The 24,589-nt window shown below is 36.5% G+C and overlaps 1 protein-coding gene across 1 annotated transcript; it reads right to left on the reverse strand.

The window, feature by feature from the left end:
• Window positions 1–7,452: 7,452 nt before the first annotated feature.
• Window positions 7,453–23,029, reverse strand: LOC121427401 (COP9 signalosome complex subunit 7b-like). The gene is made up of 8 exons (XM_041623774.1): window positions 22,957–23,029; window positions 17,180–17,391; window positions 16,068–16,143; window positions 15,106–15,254; window positions 13,968–14,110; window positions 13,164–13,269; window positions 10,870–11,003; window positions 7,453–7,584 (listed from the first exon to the last, which is right to left on the reverse strand). The coding sequence occupies exons 2-8, from the start codon at window positions 17,342–17,344 to the stop codon at window positions 7,545–7,547; spliced, it is 813 nt and encodes a 270-aa protein (XP_041479708.1). The 5' UTR covers window positions 17,345–17,391; window positions 22,957–23,029; the 3' UTR covers window positions 7,453–7,544.
• Between the last annotated feature and the right edge of the window lie 1,560 nt (window positions 23,030–24,589).

The following is a 24,589-nucleotide window of genomic DNA, read 5'->3' on the forward strand; positions in this document are numbered from 1 at the left end:
CGTATCACCTGCGTCGATAAATCCGTGGGGGCAAGGGGAAAATGCTCCCATTGCTCCCAAATTTAATTTAATGATGGTATTTTTTCTCAGTTATTATATGCCAAGTCTCGATGTGTAAATCTCTTTTTAATCGGGGTGGTGGCGTTTTGTAAATATTCTTAATATATCAGAGATCGACTTTCGAGTAACAACGAGTTTTAGTTTCCTGTAGGCTACGTGCCCACCAACCCACCCCCGTCTTTATTGTAGACCTGGATCCACCCCTGATCATAACCATTGTAGATGATCGTCTTAACCTCGTAAAGTTATTGAATTACAAATATCGTGCTTATATACCAGTAGATAATGTTTTGGTCATCATTCTCATAAAACAATAAAGAAAACGAGTACGTTAACTCCACACAAAAAAGGAAACATAACGCTATACCATTAGTTATTTCGAATGATAAACTTTGAAGAAACTCTTGACAATTAAAGAGATGATCCAGACTGAAAATAATATGATATAAACAGATAAAGGAAAATCAGACAAATAAAACACTGACAATTTGATCAAAATTTGACAAGGAATAACAAAGTTATGGCATTTTAAATACTCGTAGGCCCTAATTGCATTATTCCGGTGAAACAGTTCTATATAGGCATGTCTTCATGAATATTCAATGGCAAATTGATGATGTCATATCCCCACGTGTTCTTTTGTATTTTATTATATAAAATTTCTACCAAGAACTGAAAAATAGGTTTGACAGCTGATTTAATCTATTAGATATTCATTGCTGTAACTTATTTCATTATAAAGAAGACACAATATTCACTCATGTAAGAAAAAAATGAAACAAAAATTATTTCCTGTAACAACATAAGATAAGGGAAAGTGGGTGTTCGACATCATCAGCCCTACTAATGAATATTCATGATGACGTGCATATAACTATGCACAAGATATTGTTAAACTTTAAAATTCAATAACTTCGTTATTTGTTATCCGATTTTAATGAAATTTTCAGCATTTTACTCTGTAGATTTGACTCTATTCATAAATAGATTAACTTTTTTTTCAGCCCGGATTACCCCTTTAAATTGACAGACTTGACACAATGGAATTGATAAATTTCCGTCAAGTATAAACATGGATAAAGAATCGGGAAGTTGAGGTGAAGAGGAAGCGTGTGGTTTGGTTTCCTTACCAACAAAAATGTACTAGGAGATGAAAGAGAGGAGGAGAGAGATTGAATTGGGAAATATATATATAATTATTGTGAAAGAAATGTATGAAGAGAACAAGGGTAGGCGTAGCTTAAATCAAAGTTCCCCAGAGCTATCTACCCTTTATATATAACCATATATGTATATATCTATATATATATGTGTGTGTGTGTGTGTATGTATGTATATGAACCTGAGAAAGAATTAAAGGAAGATAAAAGATCAAGTACATATTTAAAAAATAAATAAAGAAAAAGAAATATAATAATTTATCCATTAAGATTTTAGTTTGTGTCTGTGCATATTGCAATGCACTATCTTATGCTTTGAAAATAAACGACGAACTTCATGTGGTAAACGATGCATGCCAAAGATGTAGGGATATACAGGGGGCGCAGAACGAGGGGTGGATGGGCTTCAGCCTCCCCCCCCCCCCCCTTTCCAAAACCGTGTTCAAAAACGTACCATCTGATTCGGATTTTTTGTATGGTTAGCCCCTCCCCCACTTTTGACTCACCCCCATCCCCCCCATCGTTCTAGGGCCGTGATCGATATCATGATATGGAAGTATTTGGGATCCTCTTAAGCTTATATCACTAGCTCACTAAAAAAATTGACAAGCAAAAAAAAAAGGTTATCAACCAAATTTTTTGGGGGCCAGAAACATTTTAGGGGAGGTTCGTCGGAATTAAGGGGGGACGCAGGAAACAAAATCGAAAAGCAAAAAAAAAAAAAAAAAAGTTATCAACTAAAAATCTAGGGGGATCGTCCCCTCCACCTCAAATTTAGGGGGACCTGTCCCCCCCCCCCCCCGCTTCCGCCGCCTATGATAATACACCGCAACATTTGTCACCTTGCTTGCTTTTTTCCTTGGATCCCTGCATAGGCCTGTCAATAATTTCTCACGTTTATTTTCTGTAACTATAAGCCTACCTCCCTACCCTTAACTTACCTTCTCTAGCTGATATTGGATCCTGAACTAATTCCAATTGATTCAGCGAATTCAGCGATCGATCTTATTCCAAAATGAAGAGTGAATGAATAAAATCTACAGAAATCAAATTTTTCAAGAATTTTATAATCCAGCAGATTGTGGCAATAGGAAATTATGAAATGAAGCGGTTCGTGCGGCAACGCTGCAGTTACTTTTCATCACAGACCGCCAATATTGAAATCGTAAGATCCCGGGGGCACAATTACATTGACGAGTGGATACCATGCGCGACCAAAAAACACGTAAAAAGGATGTCCTTTTCACGATAGGGCACGTTACGTACGTAATGTGACAAGGGTGTCAAAAACACAAAATAATGAAAAAGGAACCTATTTTCGCTAAGATCAGGCTACGTGTTTAGGGTCAAATTTGCAAGAGTACACAAAATCAATACTACTTTGTTTTATAAAGGATGTACTTTTTGCCCCAAGAGTCAACACTATATGTAGATTACTATTTGTGCGAGGTTTGGGAGGTGGGGCTGTACTAAACCCAATGATGTAGGTAAAGGTAAAACTGACGACCGACGCGACGTCCGTGACAGAACAATTTAAATATCGCTATACTTGTTTAGGGGTTTGGGAGGTGGGGCTGTACTAAACCCAATGATGTAGGTAAAGGTAAAACTGACGACCGACGCGACGTCCGTGACAGAACAATTTAAATATCGCTATACTTGTTTAGGGGTTTGGGAGGTGGGGCTGTACTAAACCCAATGATGTAGGTAAAGGTAAAACTGACGACCGACGCGACGTCCGTGACAGAACAATTTAAATATCGCTATACTTGTTTAGGGGTTCATTCAGCATCGTTTTGTTTCCAATACTTGTTAAGTGTAGGGTTTCACACGCCACTCGTCAATGGAAGTGGCCCCTCCAGGATGTAGAACAAAGAGAAAATATTCCAAATCAATAAAAAAGTAAATTTTGAAGAAAAAAATCAGAGTGGCTACTTATCAGCGGACGGCATTGATTAGAAAGGATAAAAAGAGCTTGATTCCAATTACAGCTACTAAGAGCTACCAAGCTTCCTTTAGGCTTTCGCTGGGCTTTGATATTATCATTGCCATTACTGTTATTATCGTTATTATTATTACTATTATTATTATTACTGTTATTGTTATTATTATTATTATTATTATATAACTATTGTAAACATCATCATCAACATCATCATTATCATCATCACCACCACCTCCAATATCATCATCATCAGCGTAATCCAAGCGTATAGGGTATGGAGGTGGGCTGGCCGTGTTGTATGTTGCCATGTATTTCTACCAAACGTTTCACATGTCTTAGAGTGAATTCATGTTCGAGTTGACAGCATTAGCGTAAATCACGGTGACGTCATATTATTCAAGGGGGGTGAAAATATATCACTCCCCCCTCTCTCTCTCTCTCTCCCTCTCTCTTGAACAATAGGTTTGCCGCTTGGAGTTACGCCTGAGGTTGATTGTCACACATTTCTCCTTTCTTAAAGTTCTGGAATGACCAGACACACCATCCATCACATCATCTACATCAATTAAAAACGTCCATGTTATTGATTTCGGAAGGAAGGTGGATCCATCTAACACTGCGTGTTTCCCGTTCCTAAATCGAATCGGATCTTCCATTATTAGTAATTAGTAAAACGTTATTAACAAAGATAGCATAAGAAATGGGTTACACAACAACACTGAGAGGGTGGGGTGCTACTAACATGTCCTTTTTATATGGGTATATACATAAAATCTATAATAGAGGTACGGTATATTTGTAGATGTAACCCCCCCCCCCCCCCCGATAAAACAACAACAAACAAAAATAAAAGCAAAAAATCACAAGAAGTATAGTGAAAGAAGCCACGTACCTTCTTTTCAAATGATTTTTTTATTCCAATTTCTCTTGTGAAAAAAAACCCTCGATATAACCGTTTCTCCTATGGCAAGGTGTGCTCATCTCTTACCCCCCCCCCCCCCTTTACCTTTCTCTAGCCCGTCCTTTGATAGCAGATTGTGCTGAACCAATGTACAAACCACAAACACAGGCACGCGCATACTCGTTCACTCCCCGCCTCCATTTTTATTGCTTTTAATTGATTGCTTTTATTCAATTTGTTTCATTATTTTTCAAATGTCTCCCTCTCTCGATCCCTTCAATCTCCCCACCTATCTCTCTCCCTCTCCCTCTTTCCCCTCCCTCCATCCCTCCCAATGTCTCTACATTATTTCACAAAAATCCTTACACGGTTCAATTTTTAAAAAATCTGACACAGATCGCAAAGTAAAGTTCATCCATTCATGCACCCATAAAGCAAAAATGATACAACAATGTGAGATCTTATATTTACTTACGATTATTATTTCCATTTTTTATTTGAAATATCATCTGCAGGCCACTTACCGATCCATGGCTCAAGCTCACCCAAACCCCCCAAATAACATGACTTTCATTAAAGGGTTCTAAATAAATTAAAACAAACAAACAAGTGATATACAGAAGAGAGATTTTATGACACATAATCACAATTTTTCTTTTGTATTTCATTATATGGAATAACAAATAATTCCATTTTTGTAGGTTTAAAGTTTGTGATCTAACCATAACAAGTTACAATGAAGATTCCACATTTAGCTGGTACAGTCAGATCCTATTTTACATAGTACATGCATAGGAGGAAATTTTTCAGTTTTCACTATTAAACTGGGATTTTTTTAAATAAGGTACTCTAAAATACCAGTTTACTTCTTGTACATATGATCAAGAGGAAATTTTCCATTCAGATTTAAGATTTTTTCTTCTTCTTTTTTTCTTTAGATTGTTTTTGGGGCCAGATGTTGCGATCATAGAATGATTAAATGCAATATTTCAGCCCAAGTGATGAACATGTTTTAGCTAGTAAATCTACCTACGAGCAAGAAAATAAAAATAAAATCTCATCAGGGGCCCTTTTGCAGAAAGAGCTGCACTTCATTGCAAAGTCAAGTTGCGTTTGATGTTTATAGCTGCCCTTGATCAAAACTTTTTCTGAAACAGACCCCAGAGCTAACAATAATGTAGAATACAGTCATTTAAATGAATTCAATAAACAAAAATTGGCGGAGTATGTGTAGAATTTGCCACTCTTTTTCTCATGTATTTGTATTTATAAGTCCATAAACAAACCACAAAATATAGTAATTTTGTCTAAAACTGGTATGTAAAAGAGGCCCTGTCACTTCAATTCTATGCAAGCCTTCCGGGTGAGTGTGGGTGATTGCCTGCAATCCTTCCGGGTGAGTGTGGGTGATTGCCTGCAATTCACCCGTTTTGAGCATGTTCAAAACTTTTCTGCATGCAAATCAGACATAAGTGCGCTTATGCAGGCAACTGGTGTATAAGATGTGTGCAAGATACTATCACTGTGGGTGACCTGTGGGTAGCAAAAAAGATACCCAGAAGTCACATGCAAGGCTTGCATGGAACGATGAGACAAGTCCTTAATGTTCAAAGGAGATTCATACAAGAAAAAAAACAATGAAATTGGTCATAAATCAAAAGTAAATTAAAATGTTGATTGTGAGTGCTGCAATTAATTTCAAATGTGTAACTGATTGCTGGTCTTTGTTTACAACAGAAAGTAAAATTAAAAAAAATTGCTTCAGTTTAACATGATCCATCAAGAGTATATCATTAATCTATATATTTGTAAAATCAATTGTACTTCATATTTGCAATCAATTGCAAAATTTCCTGCATATTCTCCTATCTCCACACTTCCATCTTGTCTCATGGAATCAAACTTCTGTATTTTACCATCAAAAGCAGACAAATCTGCTTTATTTAGAACAACTGCCTGATTATAAAGACCATCCAAATTTTTTTCCCTCAAATCTTTATTTCCGATTGAAACATGCATCAAAAGAAACTGTCCATAAATACCACTCTTCTTGTCTTTCTTGGAGGGTCTTTATGTACAGGTAAGACTGAACCTTGCAATATAAATACTCTAGGCTTCTGACTGGTCAATATATGGAAACAAGTACTAACTACCCGGAATTACAGTATACAAATATACCAGGCTTTGAGGAAGTACAGTGGGAATTATTTGTTTGAGGTTTGACTGGCAATTACTTTTTTTCCAGAGGAGGAAGCCCAGAGGGAGAATAGTAATTTTGCTCGTACAACAGAGGATGAATAATACCATCTATATTTGCTCAATGCCTGATTGATTTTAATAAGTCATAATACTAGACCTTGATTATCTAGTCCTCGTATTTCATCACTAATCTGAACCAAAATATAGATACCGGTAATGCGCTGCTGTTGCAGAGCCCGGTTGCGATCGATGATTGCGGTGGCTGACTTGCTTTACCTGAAACCAGTGCGCCAAATGGGACCTGATTAGTGCCTCAGCCGTTCCTTCATGGGACTTGCCCGGTAGAGACACTTCGCTGATCAGTGTGTTTGAGAGGTTGCATGATCTGTGACGTCACTGATGGAATAGCGCACTATTCTATCGTTTACATCAAAGCAAATATTCTTCAGTGGGCATTGTGTCAACAGTATAGCTAGAATATGTTTGGTATTAACATGATGCTATTTGAACCAATCACTATACAGGATTTAATCTATGTAGGATATTATGAAAACTATTGACTGGGTATAGAGGCCTAGTTGTACTTGTACCTGCATCCACAATACATGTAATGAATACTATAAAGACAACAGCTGCGTGTAGATATTAGTACCAGACAAGAAAGCTAGCTAGCTAGTGGCCCGCAACGAGATCTGTAGGCATGCATTCATCTTGCATGTGTGCAGCTAGACTTGCTCATCGTCTAAACATTGCCATTTTGAAAAAAAAAGAGGGAATTATTCAAACACATTCTACTTTCAGTGCCGGAATATAGCATTAATTCTTTATTAAATGGGGCTACGACATACAACACAACTACTGACTGCTTTTTGGGAGATCATGTTAAAACTTTTGCCATCGGTGACATTATCTCGGGGCATAGCACTGTAAATGATTTTTACCATACCCCTAAAAGCAGTCAATATTGGTATACTATCAAACATGTGTAGTGTGTAGAGATGTTCCCTCATTATGGAGTCAGTAGAAGTCCAAACGGACTCCAATCCTGGCTAAGGAGTTTCCATGGTGATCAGCTTTCCATGATATAATCATCATCTTGGGTCACACCCATATTAATTTCACTGAGTGAATATCCTTTAGTATATACATCTCCTCCAGCACAATAAGCCTGGTATTAGTCATGTCTCTGAGATCAATGTCTCTCAAAAAAGTCTTTTTCTGGAAGATCATGGCCGTTACCATGGTGATGGCAGCATGCTCTCGTATTCCTGGCAGTTTCTCAGTTTGACTTTGTCCAGAATTTGCCGCTCCCTCTCAAGCTGCAAACAGAGAGCAAGAAAGTTGGGGAAGAGAGATGAGAGGGATTGACATCTAATAAATAAAACATATTTTTCATGATTTACATGTAGATTTAAATTAAAACTTCAAAAATTTATACCTCTTTTATTCTTTAAAGTAGATTTATATTGAAAATCGTAAAAATGGAGAATCATATATCACAATAAAGGAGAAAATAAGGAGAACACGATGGTGTACATCACTTATCATGGAGACCGATGAAACTCAGTTAATTGATAGTTTAAAGTTCTCTCTCTGAATGCTTCAAACACGCAGAATTACGTCCGCGAAATTGGGGATTTTTTATGACGTCACTGTCTGTACGCGAGGCGTGATTGGCTCTCCCACGTGAATCTCCACTTGCATGCAAAACCTGTTGCAACCTACATTTTCTCCACATTGTCACTGAATACTTCGATCCCGAAATGAAAGAAAACCCAGAATCTTATCTAGATTTGGATTTTCAAATTGATGATTTTAAAGATGAAGAGAATGATGATGAAGTGAACAACACAGTGACATAGTTGGAGGTAAATTGGGGGAATTACGCCGATGATGATGATGAAAATTCAACTTGCAACACAATCACAAGTGAAGTCATGTACATGCCGATTCGCTACCAATTCATGCTGCTGGAAGTGCTAGCTACACCGCGCGGGCCAAATTGAATTCATGCTGAACATGAATAACCACATCCAGACAGAGTCTATCATAAGAAGGAAAATAATGATATAACTGTACTTACAAATAAGTGAATAATCTGAACCTGGAGGCAAATCAACTCAACGAATAGTAGCAGACGATATGGCATATGCACTGACGATAAACTTCATGTGGCTGGGATAGATTGTCACTCGTTCTGTTAGATGTAACTTTTATCTCATTAATTTGACAAAATTACGAAACTCGGGGAATTATTTATTTATATAAAAATATAGTAACATCTCTTATCATTTTTTGAATTACGATAAAACCTGTTTTGAAGGAAAACGTTGAGGTAAATTAAAATTAGATGTAAAAGGTCATCCCCATCAAAATGTGATCGTAAACAAACCACAACAACAACACATGCCGTATTGTTTGCTCACCTTGGCTGAGACTGAGAGAATAGATCTATGCACGTGTTGCACAGCTCTCAATCAGCAAGGAAGGAATACGTGCATGTTTGCGATGGTTTGTTTGCAATGACATACAAGCTACGCATGTTGGGGGATGATCTTTTACATGTAATTTTAGTTTACCTCAACGTTTTCCTTCAAAACAGGTTTTATCGTAATACAAAAAATAATGAGAGATGTTACTATATTTATAAATAATTCCAGAGTTTCGTAATTTTGTCGAATTAATGAGTTACAAATTACATCTAACAGAACGAGTGACAATCTATCCCAGCCACATGAAGTTTATCGTCGGTGCATATCGTCTGCTGCTATTCGTTGAGTTGATTTGCCTTCAGGTTCGGATTATTCACTTGTTTGTAAGTACAGTTATATCATTATTTTCCTTCTTATGATAGACTCTGTCTGGATGTGGTTATTCATTTTCATGGATTTAATTTGGCCCGCGCGGTGTAGCTAGCACTTGTAGCAGCAGCTGCATGAGTTGGTAGCGAATCGGCATGTACATGACTTGTGATCGTCAGGCAAGTTGAATTTTCATCATCATCATCATCGGCATAGTTCCCCCAATTTACCTCCAACTACGTCACTGTGTTGTTCACTTCATCATCATTCTCTTCATCTTTAAAATCATCAATTTGAAAATCCAAATCTAGATAAAATTCTGGGTTTTCTTTCATTTCGTGATAGAAGTATTCAGTGACAGTGTGGAGAAAACGTACCCATGCAACAGGTTTTGCATGCAAGTGGAGCTTCACGTGGGAGAGCCAATCACGCCTCTCGTACAGACAGTGACGTCATCAAATTCCAGTCAATTCAGAGACCGATGCGAGGCATATTTCGGAGGGGCATTTTAGCGTTTTTTAATCAGCGATTTTCACCTTTTTGTATTATTTCGGTATTTTTTAATGACCCACTGATGATCCCCACATCATTACCTTTCCGTTGATATATAATAAGACCACATTCATAATCAATATATTTCTCCTTTAATGTTTTGGGGTTTTTTCAGCAAACCTTCACCAATATTTTTCTCCATTTTTTCTGTTTTTATCGAAACCAATTTATTGTCATTGGGAACTTCCTCTTTAATGTCGAGGCATAATAGTATGTATTTGCAAACTTGACATCCCAAGCTAATCTAATGTACATTCACTTGCCATTGTTTCCAAGTTCAAAGCTACATGTAATTTGCTCAGACCATTAGCCCCCCCCTCCAGCCCACCCAATCTAGCATAATTTCTAGGATGAGTCACGCAACATTCAATTGGGGTTTTCAAATACATGTAGCTGATCTTTGCCATCTAATCATGACTTCCATGAAATCCTTGATTTTGATTGGTTACTACCATTTTAGTAACTATTGGAGTTTAATTCACTTGGATTTTAAGTTACATAACTTCTATGCAATTGGGGAACATATATTAAAACAAATAGTCAGAGATCATCACTGACAACTGTTACAAGCTACTGAAATCCTAACATCTGATTGGCTGAAAACAAATTAGTCTGTGGAATTCAGGGAAGCATTTCATGAAAGGACTTGATGGATGCTCTCTCTGACAAGTACTGTTTTATCCCAGTTACCATAGTAACAGTACTTTTCAGCCAATCAAAATCAAGGAAAGTTGTCAGATCTGACAACTTGTCAGACAAGAAGTGTTGATGAAATGCTGCTCTGACTGCATGTATTTACTCCATGAAACACCTCCAAGTGCTCTCATATTTCTTGTGATGGGAGGGTATGAAAACCATCGATTAAAACTATGGTTTATGCAGATTTCCTGTATAAATTACGCTTATATATTGCATATATTTTTAAAAATGTCCAATGCTGATGCACGCTTTAGTCACAGTGTGTCAACATTGATGCGTGTTGCCATGGTTAAAAGTATGCTATCATGAGTCCACTGTTTTGAATTAATGAGTCCACTCTTTAAACCGAGGACTCAAGAATGAAATAGCGTACTTAACCATGGCAACAGACATCATTTTAGCACACTGTGACAAAAGCGTGCATCAGCATTGGACACTTTTAAACATAAGCAGTAAATAAGCGCAATTTATACAAGAAATCTGCATAAACATGGGTTCAATTGATGGTTTTCAAAACCACCTTTGTGAATTCAGGCCCTTGTGTTTTCTTACTTCTTCATCTTGGATGGTTTCTTGGAAGGTTTCATAGATTGAGCCTCCATCTCTCTGGTATCCACCCCCATATCTGCTTCATCCCCTTCCTGGACCACTGACGATGCTTTGATGGCTTTCTTGATGTTCACCACCTACGGATAACAATAAATTGAGTTTATATCAACTTGGTCCACAACCAGTTGGTCTAATGCTCAGATCGTCTCATACAAGAGGTGTAGCCAATTTGGTCAACAATTGATTCAGTTTACATGTACACGTATATTGTAATAATAATAATATGTAACATTTATATAGTGCTTAATACAATGTTTATAAGCACTGCATACTAATACCACAGCTTTAGCATGGCTACTCAAGGAATTTCTTCCTACCCGGTATCCATACACCTGGGTAGAGTGTGGCAAATGTAAACGCCTTGCCAAAGGACGTAAGTATTGCGGTGGGATATATACTGGGTCTACTCTTATACATTTATAACTGTCCTGTTATCCTTTCAGTCGTTCACAGTCACTTGACACCAGTCAGTCATTTGTTTACCGACTCCCCATGACATCTAAGATTCCCAGATCCTCTATTACCATGATTATGAAAGACTAACCCCTTGAGTGAGTCAGCTATCTTCAAGGAAGAAATTTTCTAAGAGGCGTGACTCATAACACCAACCCCAGTCACTTGCACTAAACATTAACACAACCCTTATACCAGAGAAAGTTTGATAGATTGTTAAATGTAGACCGATCAGACCGTGTTTAGATCACTCATACCCAAATTGTTACACCCAAATACTAATAAGATTTACTGATGATTAGAGACAGAACTACTTCATTGTTACCTGTCCATTTGAATCTTCACTGATATCTGTGTTAATATAATAATATGTCCATTTATATAGCGCAATTACTATGTGCACATACTCAACTGCGCTTTGATACTTGGTATCATATTATTACCCTGGCTGTAACTGAACTGCCATATTAATAGGTGCTAAAGCGTTCAAGGAATAAATCCCACCTGGTACCCATTCCCTCACCTGGGTCGAGTCAGCGCAGTGTAGATAAATTTCTTGCCGAAGGAGTTTACGCTATGGCTGGGATTTGAACCCACGACCCTCTGTTTCAAAGTCCGGAGACTAATCCACTGGGCCACAATGCTCCATGAGAACGATTGCTGATAATCAACTTTGAATAAATACTTTTAAAGGTCAAGTCCACCTCAGAAAAATGTTGATTGAATCAATAGAGAAAAATCAGATAAGCACAATGCTGAAAATTTCATCAAAATCAGATGTAAAATAAGAAAGTTATGACATTTCAAACTTCAAAGTTTCGCTTATTTTTAACAAAATAGCCAGTTACATCCAAATGAGAGAGTCGATGATGTCACTCACTATTTCTTTTTTTTTATTGTTTGAATTATACAATATTTCAATTTTTACGAATTTGATGATTAGGACCTACTTGCCTGAAGCACAAAATGTTAGAATAATGGAATTCCATGTGTTCAGGGAGGAATGAAACTTCTTTTCACATGATAATGACGAGAAAATCAAAATATTTCATATTTCAAACAATAAAAAACAAAAGAAATAGTGAGTGAGTGACATCATCGACTCTCTCATTTGGATGTAACTGGCTCCTTCATATAACTGTATTTTTAGAAATAAGCGAAACTTTAAAATGTCATAACTTTCTTATTTTACATCCGATTTTGATGAAATTTTTAGTGTTATGCTTGTTGAATTTTTCTCTTTTTATTCAAATCAAGTTTTTGTTGGGGTAGACTTGTCCTTTAAAGTGCAAATAAGGGTAAATTGCCAATTCGTCTACTGCCAACTCGACCACTCACCACATGGTCCATTTTCAGCCATTCCGTCCATCAACATTTCATCTTATAACCATTTGGTCCAATAAACATTTTGTCCAATCATCATTTCATCTAATCACCATTGCGTCTACGACCATTTCATCTCATAACCAGTTGGTCTAATATCCATTAATTTTCATTCATTTTGCACAATTTTGCAAAATTAACATTAAGTTCAATTAGACAAAATGGCATGGACTAAATGGCTTTTGGACAAACTGAATTAGACCACGTGGATAGTGGACGAATTGATGGTAGACCAAATGATAGAAGACGAGTTGGCAATTGGCATTAGCCGAGTTGGAAATAAACCCAAATAACTTCCCTAAATAACAATACAGTAACGAGAAAGAACCTAAATTAACACACAAGCGTAACATGATCCAGACTCTAACATGAGATTCAACAAAAGGAATATAATGACCTACCTCTGTTTCTATCTGTGACTTCACTTTAAAGCAGTTTTCTTTATGTTTGTTTGCTCTATGGATCTGTTCTTCAACGTTGTTCAGCATTGTATCACAACCATCACACCTACATTAAGAATAAGAGTGATTGGGTAATTCCATCAGGTTAGGTAAAAAACTATTGTGAACTATTCTATTTCACAGTAAAGATCACTTCAGATGTGGCTTAGAGTTGATGTATCAACATGAAGGCCTCCTACCATAGTAATTCATGTTTGATCTTTAAATCCTCTCTGGATTTGTTGTAGTTTAAATCAACTTGATTACCAATGTTACATTGACATCATGTATCATTGGTAATAGTCCGTCAGGTCTGAAATTGCAATACAACATGATGCTTGATTAGTAAAATCTTAGTAGGATACCAATATTTGGCATTTGATGAAATGATAATTAGAAGATATTGGCCTAATTTAAAGGATGCATGGATTTTCAGTTGTGGTATGGACTTGAGTCTACAGTGAAGATCACTGTTTAGTCAGGAATTATGAGTAAGAATATATTTTTAAGAGGAGTACACCAATATACCAACTCAAAAATTAAGACCTGTTTCAACCTAATCCCAATTGGGACTCTGACCCCAATTTCTACTGGAAACGGTAGGTCCATGCACAATTCTATTGAGAATTACATACTTCCCTAATTGACTTGATAAGAGCTGATGGGGGAGGGAAGTAATTGAAAATATTTATAGGTGCATAAAGGTCCACTCAGAGACAATACTGCATACAATCTTTTAACAAAATACTGATTGCATCATCTTACCATTCTTGTAAAACAGTAACAATATCAGCAATAGCGTCTTGTCTGATGTCTCGTCCGATAGTAAACTCGACTTCTAAGAGTTGATTTTTCTGATCCAGTTTGCCCTGTATAATCTCTGAATATATTGTCTCGATGATCAGATCCTGTTGGTGAAATGAGATTAATAATCAAGTTGATTCTTACTTCTGAAATTTGGCAAGGCACATAATATATAAGAGCCCATTTCTCAAACCCAAACCTCAATTTTTATGCACCAAACCCAGCACTAAAAAAAACCTGGAATGTATATTTTATGAAAAGTATGAAATATAATACTTTTCCTGTTAATTTATAAAAGAATTTAATAAATAGTAATGATTCTCTATGGGCCTTGAGCACTCTACAGAGTGGATTTGGTGCTTTGTACATCAAATTATCATTTACAGTGTCTGATCAAACCTCACATTTGATGCGTCTGGTCTTGCCCACATTACATTATTTATTACTCCATCATCATGCTTAAAGGACAAGTCCACCCCAGAAAAATGTTGATTTGAATAAATAGAGAAAAATCAAACAAACATAACGTGAAAATTTATCAAAATGGGATGTAAAATAAGAAAGTTAATACATTTGTAAGTTTTGCTTAATTTCACAAACTATTTATGTACATCCTAGTCAGTATGCAAATGAGGGAACTGATGACATCACTCACTATTCCCTTTGTATTTAATCATATGAAATATGAAATATTCTAATTTTCTCCCCATTGTTCAGTGAAACAAAGTTATCCCTGAACATGTGGAATTACCATTGTCTAACATTTTATGGATCAGTCAAGTTGGTCCTTATTGTCAAATCTGTAAAAAATGAAATATTGTATAATTCAAACAATAAAAAACAAAAGAAATAGTGAGTGAGGGACATCATCGATTCTCTCATTTGCATGTGACTAAATTGTGCACATAACTATTTTGTGAAAAATAAGCAAAACTTTAAAATGTCGTAACTTTCTTATTTTACATCCAATTTTAATGAAATTTTCAGCATTGTGCTTGTCTGATTTTTCTCTATTGATTAAAACCACCAATTTTCTGAGGTGGACTTGACCTTTAACAAAAATAAAGCCTTCATATAAAATGTAAAAAAATATTAGTACCTCTAACTCCCTGAGGTTCTTCATGTCAAGCTCTTGGAGTAGTACAGAATAAGGTATCCTCTTTAACTTGGCTGCTAATGACACAATTGTCAGATGCCTTAACTTGCAAACCATTGGGTCTGTCAATTCTGGGAATTTATTAACATTAGCTGAAATAAAAGAAATATAAAAATAAGTTACAATTCAATGAGAAATAATACACTGATGAGGTTAACAGAGTAAATAAATATCATCCACTTTAATAAATCATTCTGTTCCCTTTCATTTATTTGTTCATATAGTTAATTTTGGAATTTCCCTCAATTTAAACTTTGTTTTATTCATTTTGTTAATTTTGTTTGTTTCATCCATTTATTTGAAGGTTTCTATAATTCAAATAATACATTTGTACATATGCCACAATTTCAAAGATGAAATGAAAGGTACTGGTATGTACTTTCAGCAATTTCAGCAAGGAAATACATGTACCGACAGCATAATCGCAATGTTCAAGTCATGAATATAAATTTTCAGTCATAAAAAGCATTCAAAAAAGTTTATTCATTGTCATAATTTAAAGGATTTCATGGTACTTAGTTACATTTAGTTTAAACATCACCTAAGACTACCAACATACATGTAATTGCTTTAATGTAAATTGAATCGATTTAATTGCTTAAAATTAATTCAATTCATATATTCATTGTCCATTTCAAAGGATAATATTGTACTTAGCTACAGCTAAAATGTATGATACGGTGTGTGCTTTGAACTTTGATCTAAAAATATTCATGTTGACTGACTTGGAAATTAAACAACATTTGATCTGTTAAATAAAGATGGGAGGTTGACCACCAGATATTTACACTGTATAGAATCTGCACAATTTTGAATGTTAATTCTACTGCAAACTAATACATTTATAGTCCTTTCCTTTTGTGGAATTACATGCTTCATGAATATAGTTCACATTTTCTACTTACCTAAATAATCACTGTAAGTTCCAAAGGCAAAAAGGTTTAACAGTTCTACATAATTTACATTAGGTCCATTGGCGAGCTAAACATAACAAGAGAGGAAACAATCAAAGAAATATAAAGTGCTTAGGATAACAATACCAGAACAAAGTAAATTGGTCCAAAAACTCTTTCTTGTTTTGGTTCTTTCATTAATAGAAGACTTACAAAATAATCTGCCTGAAACGATACAAGTTTGCTATTGGATCAAAATCTTTTCTCAGTTCCTAAAACAATTTTGGGTGTATTTCATTCTGAAGCCAGGGGGGTAGGGATTACTCACAGGGTATTGGCATGTACAAGATGTACTGCTCTATAGGTCACATTTCTTTTTTACATCCTCAAACATACCCATGAACATCGAAGTCCATCCATTGTGTTCAGAGATTCTATTGCACTATGAATATTATTGGGGGCTAATAGACTGTAGCCTCTTACTTTTTTTCAGATAGGTAAGCTTCATTTCACCTTTATGCACTTGGAATAATCCAATGATTCCTGATAAATAATATTTGTGTTTTTAGCCTACTTATGCCACAACATTTGAACAGTAAAATTCAAACCACCTGTGAGAATTCATTACTATGGGTTTATGTGAGTAAATGGTTGTCTATATATTCTGATTTTACATTGCACATGATGTACACTGGACACTGACACTGTCATTAAACTTGTGGAGGAAGATCGAGCTAGGATGAAAGCAAGGGACCCCAATTTACAAAGAGTTATGATTGACCTGATCAATTGCAACTATGGGAGGCCAGCAATGTTAACATCTATTATGCATGTTTGTTCAAAATATTATACATCTATGATGTATATTCGTGCATTCATTGTTTTCTAAAAAAATTCACTGAGCTTCTCTTTGCATACAAAGGACATTGTACAATTTTTTTTGTAGAAAAAATTGTCATGGATGGATTTCCATAGAGTTACGATTGATCAGATCAATCGTAACTCTTTGTAAAATGGGGCCCTGGAAACTTGGTTGCAGATCTCTGCATTTTTCAGTACATCTGGTAATAAGGAGGTAAAAAGGATCATACAGTCAGAAATGGGCACTGGAATTATTCTTTTACCTCAGTAACGTTTGGCATCTCTAAGAGTTCTCCGAAGACATAGACCCCTGGGGCCTCCACACACTGCTTGATAAGGGCCACCATAGCTGCTCCCTTGGCTGTCTTGGCCAGGAGAAGATACTGCTCCAAGGAACAAGGACTGTTTAGCATTGTCTTGTTGTTCATGTCTGAGTCAGCTTGTTGAATCCCGACCAGAAATCTTATTCAATTGCCTATAAAGTGAATGAAGTAACCAAATAAAAGTAAGTTCATGTAATAGGTTTAGTAATGTTACTTAAAGGTCAAGTCCACCTCAGAAAAATGTTGATTTGAATCAATAGAGAAAAATCAGACAAGCACAATGCTGAAATTTTATCAAAATCGGATGTAAAATAAGAAAGTTATGACATTTCAAAGTTTCGCTTATTTTCAACAAAATAGTTATATGAACGAGCCTGTTACATCCAAATGAGAGAGTCGATGATGTCACTCACTATTTCTTTTGTTTTTTATTGTTTGAATTATACAGTATTTCAATTTTTACGAATTTGACGATTAGGACCTCCTTGCCTGAAGCACAAAATGTTAAAATAATGGAATTCCACGTGTTCAGGGAGGAATGAAACTTCATTTCACATGACAATGACAAGAAAATAACAATATTTCATATTTCATATAATAAAATTCAAAAGAAATAGTGAGTGAGTGATGTCATCAACTCTCTCATTTGGATGTAACTGGCTCGTTCATATAACTATTTTGTTGAAAATAAGCGAAACTTTAAAATGCCATTCTTATTTTACATCCAATTTTGATGAAATTTTCAGTGTTATGCTTGTTGATTTTTTCTCTTTTTATTCAAATCAAGTTTTTGTTGGGGTGGACTTGTCCTTTAAATTGGATTATTGTTATTCTATTCTAAATTCCATTTTTTTTTTCTTTTTATACAGAGCAACTGACATTGTGGACAATAGTTAATAAATAATTGAATTTGGCTATTAATGAGATTTAAACATGATCTACATCACAAATCTGATCCATTACACAGTTTTGCAGTGACAATAGCTGAAAAATCAAAACACTCATGTTTTTAATTTGCTGACTGTGATCGGCCAGAAGATCGCACAATTATTTCCCATGACGAAAACCAAGATCAATTGCTGCATAACCATCAATGAATTTTGCCATGTCTATGATTTTTTATAAAAAATCTTTTATTCTAGCACTGATTTTAAATGGAAAGTCAGATTTCCATCCTCATTTTGTAAAAACATGCAGAACAAATATTGTATATTTAAAAGTTAACTTTTGAAACTTGTTTAGTGTACATGCAGACAGTGCAGTTATTATTTGTGATATTTGTGATGTTTCAATTATTTGTGACATATGATTGATTACAAGAATACAAATCATGTTTGAGAGTAACCTTCCGCTAGTAGAAAGCTACAGCTCTCCAATTGCCTGCATCGAGACCAAGTACCGACTAGTCATTTTGCCACTCACAATCGCGATCCATCACTTTCTGCACATCTAGGCCGCCACATTTGCAATTATTAGAAAGGGTGTATACATCTTACGGCATCTATTCAACTGGCAATCTCTTAATAATTCTAGGCACTTCAGGTGAAAATTAGGAAAGGCTGTTCCAGCATGTTTGATATGCTCAGAATGTGCACAATATCTACGATTCACAAAACTGTTTGAATTTTCAATTTCCAATATCTAAAAGTCGAGTTATTGTCATCTTTGTGATACAAAAACAGGGCTTTTTGTGGACAAAAGATGATTGCGAAATCTTATTATTCTCTTTGTTTTGGGCATGGCACATTTAAAATACATAGCTTATGGGGAATTGTACAAGCTTTTTATTTGAATCTTAAAGTACTCAGATTGATTTGACATATTGGCATATGATTTATTTGGTTCAAGGGCAACTACCCCTGGACGATTACCCCCCCCCCCCCCCGGACAACTACACTGTACCCCTATCCAAAAATCTACACCTATCCCAGGGCTTCACACTAACCCATTTTTTCTACTGGTCCAACCTATTCATGTCGGACCAGTAGATACCCAGTTTTTCAAAATTTTACTGGTCCGAACCTAAAATCTACTGGTCCCCCAAAATAAAGAAAACATTAAAAAAAAGGCGCAAGTTTATTTGTCTAGCCTTTCGTTACCCCCCTCCCCCCCCCCCCGCAATGAAATGAAGGAATGGAGGACAAACAGAAAGCAAGACAGAAACGAAGAAGGAAAGAAAGAAAGGAAGGATAAGGAATTAAAGGAAGGAAGGAAGGAAAAGAAGAAAGAATAAGAGAAAGGAATGAAGGAAGGAAAGGAAGGAAAAGAAAGAAAGAATAAAAAAGGAAGGAAGTAAAAAAAGAAAAGGTAAAGAAAGGATAGATGTGAAGGAAGGAAAAAAGAAAGAACTAAAGAAGGAAAGGAAGGAAGGAATAAGAAGGAACAAAAATAAGAAAGAAAGAAAGAAAGAAAGAAAGGAAAAAAGGAAAAAAGAAATGAAGGAAAGAAATGAAGCAAGCAATACAGAAAGAAAGAACAAATCCGGAAAGTAGTAAAGGAAAGAAAGAAGAAGCAATAAAAAAAGAAAGGGTTAAAGGAGAGATGGAAAGAAGGACAAAAGAAAGAAAGAGGAAGGAAGGATTGAAAGAAGGAATTAAGGAAGAAATAAAGGTAAAATGATAGATAGCAGGAAAGAAATAAAGGAAGGAAGGGAAAGAAGGAAAGACGCAAGTAATATAAAAAAAAGAAAAGGTAAAAGAATAGATGAAAGGAAGAAAAAAAGAAAGACTGAGAGACAAAGAAAAGAAGAAATAAAAAAAGGTAAATAAATGATTGGTGGAAGGAAGAAAGAAACAAAGAAAGTAATGAAGAATGAAGGAAAGAAAAGGGTAAAAGGAAGGAAAGAAAGGAAGAAGAGATGAATATAGGATGGATGGACTCAAGAATTAAAGAAAGGAAAAATATCAAAAAGAAAGAAAGGAAGAAAGGGAGAAGGAAGGAAGAAAGAAACAAAGTAATGAAGGAAAGAAAAGGGTAAAAGGAAGGAAAGAAAGGAAGAAGAGATGAATATAGGATGGATGGACTCAAGAATTAAAGAAAGAAAAATATCAAAAAGAAAGAAAGGAAGAAAGGAAGGAAAAGAAAGAAAGAAAGAAAGAGAGGGAGGGAGGGAGGGAGGGAGGGAGAGAGAGAGAAGAAAGAAAGAAAGAAAGAAAGAAAGAAAGAAAGAAAGAAAGAAAGAAAGAGAAAAAAAAAGAAATAGAGAAAAATATTTTTTTAAAGGATAGAAAGAATGAAAGAAAAAAAGGAAAATAATAAAGAAAGACAGTAACCAAAAAAATTAGGGAAGAAACAAAGAAAGATTGAAAAGAAAGAAGGAAAGAAAAATAGGAATAAAACAGAGGAAGAAAGCTAAAACTATCATCATAAATAATTTATCAATTTCTTTTTGGCTCAATTAAAATACGGTAGCTACGAAAGAAAGTCAGAAACCAAGTGTATCAACACACACATAAATGCATATGTGGGGCTAACTTGTATTCAGACGATATCACCCGAAACCCGATCTGTTTGAACCAAACAGAAGTGAAAATTTATCCTTTTACTGCTTACAAATGACAGAGTTACTCCAATTTTTAGGAAATATGGACATTATAAGAGCCTTTCATGAGTATGAACCGCGAATTTTGACAGTTCTGTGAGAGTTTTCTGCCAGAGTTTAGCCAAGCTTCGTTCGCGCAGCCAGTATTTACCACGTGAGTTGTGTGGCTGGCTAGCTACATATGTACACTGTACTGTATCTGCTCTAGTAGCAATTACGTGCGATTCATTCTGTGTGTGAATGACAGAATTTGTCGGGGGAATGGTTTGCAGTGAATTTGACCATTTCTCATTTTCTGGAAAAGTTATTGGCCCAACAATGGTTTCTATTACTGGTCATGTCGGACCCTTAAAATCTTGCTATTTTTGGAAAAATTACTGGCCCGACAATGATATTTTTTACTGGTCATGTCGGACCAGTAAATCTTCCTATTTCTGAAAATCTACCGGCCCGACAGCGATTTTTACCGGTCCGGGACCGTCGGACCGCCGCTAGTGTCAAGCCCTGCCTATCCCTATTTCGGGGTGTGTGTGTGAATTTGAGTTTTGTCAGACGTGTATCAATCAGATATGATTATTTACGTCTGGGACCGACCTTTAACGTCACCATCCGAAAGACGTGACCAGGGCTCGAACCTCGAACCTCTGCATCAATTTGTAACTTCCCCACAGCCTGGATTACAGGCGCACTCCACAACGCCCAGTTAAGTGGGTAAGTGTCCTGTGGTAGGTTTGTGCACAGGGTAAACATGACTTGTTATTTCTTGCTTGAACATTAGAAATTAAGTTTTCAATGAATATAATTTGTGATCAAAGAAAGAAAATTCAAATAATAATCTTAGGATTTTTAAAAGATAAAGACAGATTGATTTCAAAACTAGCAGAATAAAGGAGGAAACTGATTGTTTTTTTTCAAGCAATTCCGAATGCAACTCCAGCACTTGGCCGAAGAGTTGAGCGGAGCAAACTGTGTGTGTTAGACATGCGCTCGCCATTCACTGCAATGCAAATATCTACGTCTAGTGCTCTGTCATCTGTCCGCACGATTGCTCGCCCGAGTAAAGTGCTTATTAATATTACTAGTCCAAATGCCAATGGTCAGATGGTGCAACAGACTGATCATTTGGTTGGAACTACATCCAAGCAACATTAAAACTTTATTGTTAAATCTCCAGAAAAACAATGTTAATAAAAATCCAGCTCCAACAAACAGACATGAGAAAAAAGTTTGACTTGCACTTCAGTTCAAGTTCAGACTTCTTGCACTGCAGCTGCATGCTCGGCTCACGGTTCATCATAATCATAAGGTCTGAAATAACTAAATAAGACTAAGAGGTCATTTTGCTCAGATACTGATTTGAGATATACCCCATGTCCCTCTCAGCTGTGCGGAGAAGATCACAGCGTCAGTCGGGCTATATTCGTAATTGATAGGCCTAAATGAAGTATGGTAGTGGATCGTATTACCGAACACTTTTCATGAATTTGATCATATCAAACACATTATTCCAATAAAATTTACCAAACTTTCACCATAAATACACAAATACCTACAAAATATAAATATGGAGAAATTTTGCCGAAATTGTTTTTCATTTTTACGACATCAGCTTCCAATCGGACCCCTCTTCGCAAGTGAAAAATTTTGGTCACTTGAAAAGGTATCGTATTACCGAACGTGTGTTTTCTATGGGAAAAGTTGGGAAAACAACAGTCAAAGTCACTGATGAGCTATTTTGACCATATTTTATTGTTTCGAGGATATAATTAAAATAAAGACTTCGAAATTGTGTTTTTGATAATTTTTCATCATTTTTCTATTTAAGTTCCCTTTGGAAGGAAGTTGCAAGGGTTTGAGCGTATTGGATTATTTTCTGACGCATATGATGCGCGCGTTCGGTAATACAAGGCCGGTCGGTAATACAATCACTCACTATATAAAGAGCCCCAAACAGATATAAAAAAATATTGGCCGAATTTACCACAAAAATATACGCGTATGGGACTGTACTAAACAATAGGTTAATGTCGTTTGTGTTTACAAGCAAAACATGACTCTAGAGTACGAAAATTACATTTACAATAATCAATCGATCTTTGTTCATCTTAAGGAATTAAGAATGTTTATTTTGCTTAATTCACTTTGGAAACTAAGACGCAAATAATGACCAACTTACAGTGACAGAATCCGCTGCACAGCACTTCTTACTTGATGAACGCGCATGCGCACGTCTGACTGATGTATTGAACGGTACGGTATATACGGTATATACGGTATCACAGACCCAACCTGTGATATGATGTGAGCTGTGTAAACTTTAGAGGACACTACAGAGCATATCCTGACCTTGCCAAATGCCCACGGCCCCTCCACCTTAGTAACACTCTCTTGGACAAGATAAGGAATCTCCTAAAAGATTTCCCCTCCTCAGCAACCTCCTATACCAATCCCTGCCAACTCACAGCAGCCATCTACCCCATGATGCTTCCCTCCCTCATAAGCTAAATGCCTTGATCCTAAGTAAAAGCTACCCTGCACTTCATCTTTAAGCTGCACGTCCTTTTCTTGTTCCTTAACCTGTCAACCTGCCTGTCTTTCAATCCCCCTGCACTTGACATTTACCAGACTAATTGAGTTAACTTTGCAGTTGTAATTGCCGATCTCTGAACAGCGGAGGAACTGAAACGAGATGGATCATGCTTGATGATCCATCGGATCGGATGGCCAGATTAATGGCTACATCTACACCATAAGTTCATCCAACTTCACCATACTACTAGCAGTAGTCAGTAAACCAAAACATTTGGCCTCCCTCCAGCTCCTCATCATCCTAGCCTAATGTTTTTTCCCTCATTTTGTCCACACTCTTCCTGATCCCGCCCCTCGTATCTATTCTCTTCCCTTTCCGGGCCTAGGGCTCCTTGCCTGATCCTCCTCGATCGTTTATCTATCGCCTCCACCCCAACCCCCCCCCCCCCCCCCTTTGTTACTCCCTCGCTCTCCCAGAGCTACCAAGTCTCACGCATTGTGCGTGAGACTCACGCATTCAGGGTCCGTCTCACGATCTCACGCATGGCACCCATTTTTCTCACGCATCGGGACCCGACAGAAAAAAAGAGAAAAAGTAGCATTATTCACCAGATTATACGACTGGCCGACCGCCTTCGCGTCTAGCCCGGCACGCGAGACGAATCGAGAGTGCAGTCAGCGCACAGCTAGTACGTGATACGATGAATTGCGTGCGTGCATCGCATGGTTTTGAAGCCCATATCTCATGAGCGCACGCATTGCGCGCGCGACTTTTCGCAACGTACGAGTGTAAGTACTGGTCGCACGCGCACAGAGACGTCGAGTCATGAAAATCTCACGCATAAAATTTTTTTGAACTTGGCATCTCTGCTATCCTCCATCGTTTCCTCCTTTAATTACCTCCCTCGCTTCCTATGCCCTCCACCCTTTCGATAGCTTTACTTTCTGAGCTTCCTGCATCAGCTAGTCTACTGGCCAAGTTACTGCTACTAGAAATCCAACCCAAATAGAAACTTGTTAGAGGAAACAGAGTCAAGTGGGCATCGGTGAAGTAAATGGCTCCTGTTACTTGATATAAGATCATATACCCATTCAAGTCATTGAAATCTTTCTCAAAGTAGGATATACCCTAGCCCTTGGTTGATTAATAAAAAATAATTATGTAGAGTATGTTTTCTCCTTTTCTTCCTTCATTTTCGTCTCCTCTCTTTCTTCTCTTTCTTCTATTTCTCCTTTCTTCACTTCTCTTCATTTCTTCCATATCATTCCACTCATCACTC

This window comes from Lytechinus variegatus, chromosome 14, assembly GCF_018143015.1.
Source record: "Lytechinus variegatus isolate NC3 chromosome 14, Lvar_3.0, whole genome shotgun sequence".
Taxonomy (NCBI): domain Eukaryota; kingdom Metazoa; phylum Echinodermata; class Echinoidea; order Temnopleuroida; family Toxopneustidae; genus Lytechinus; species Lytechinus variegatus.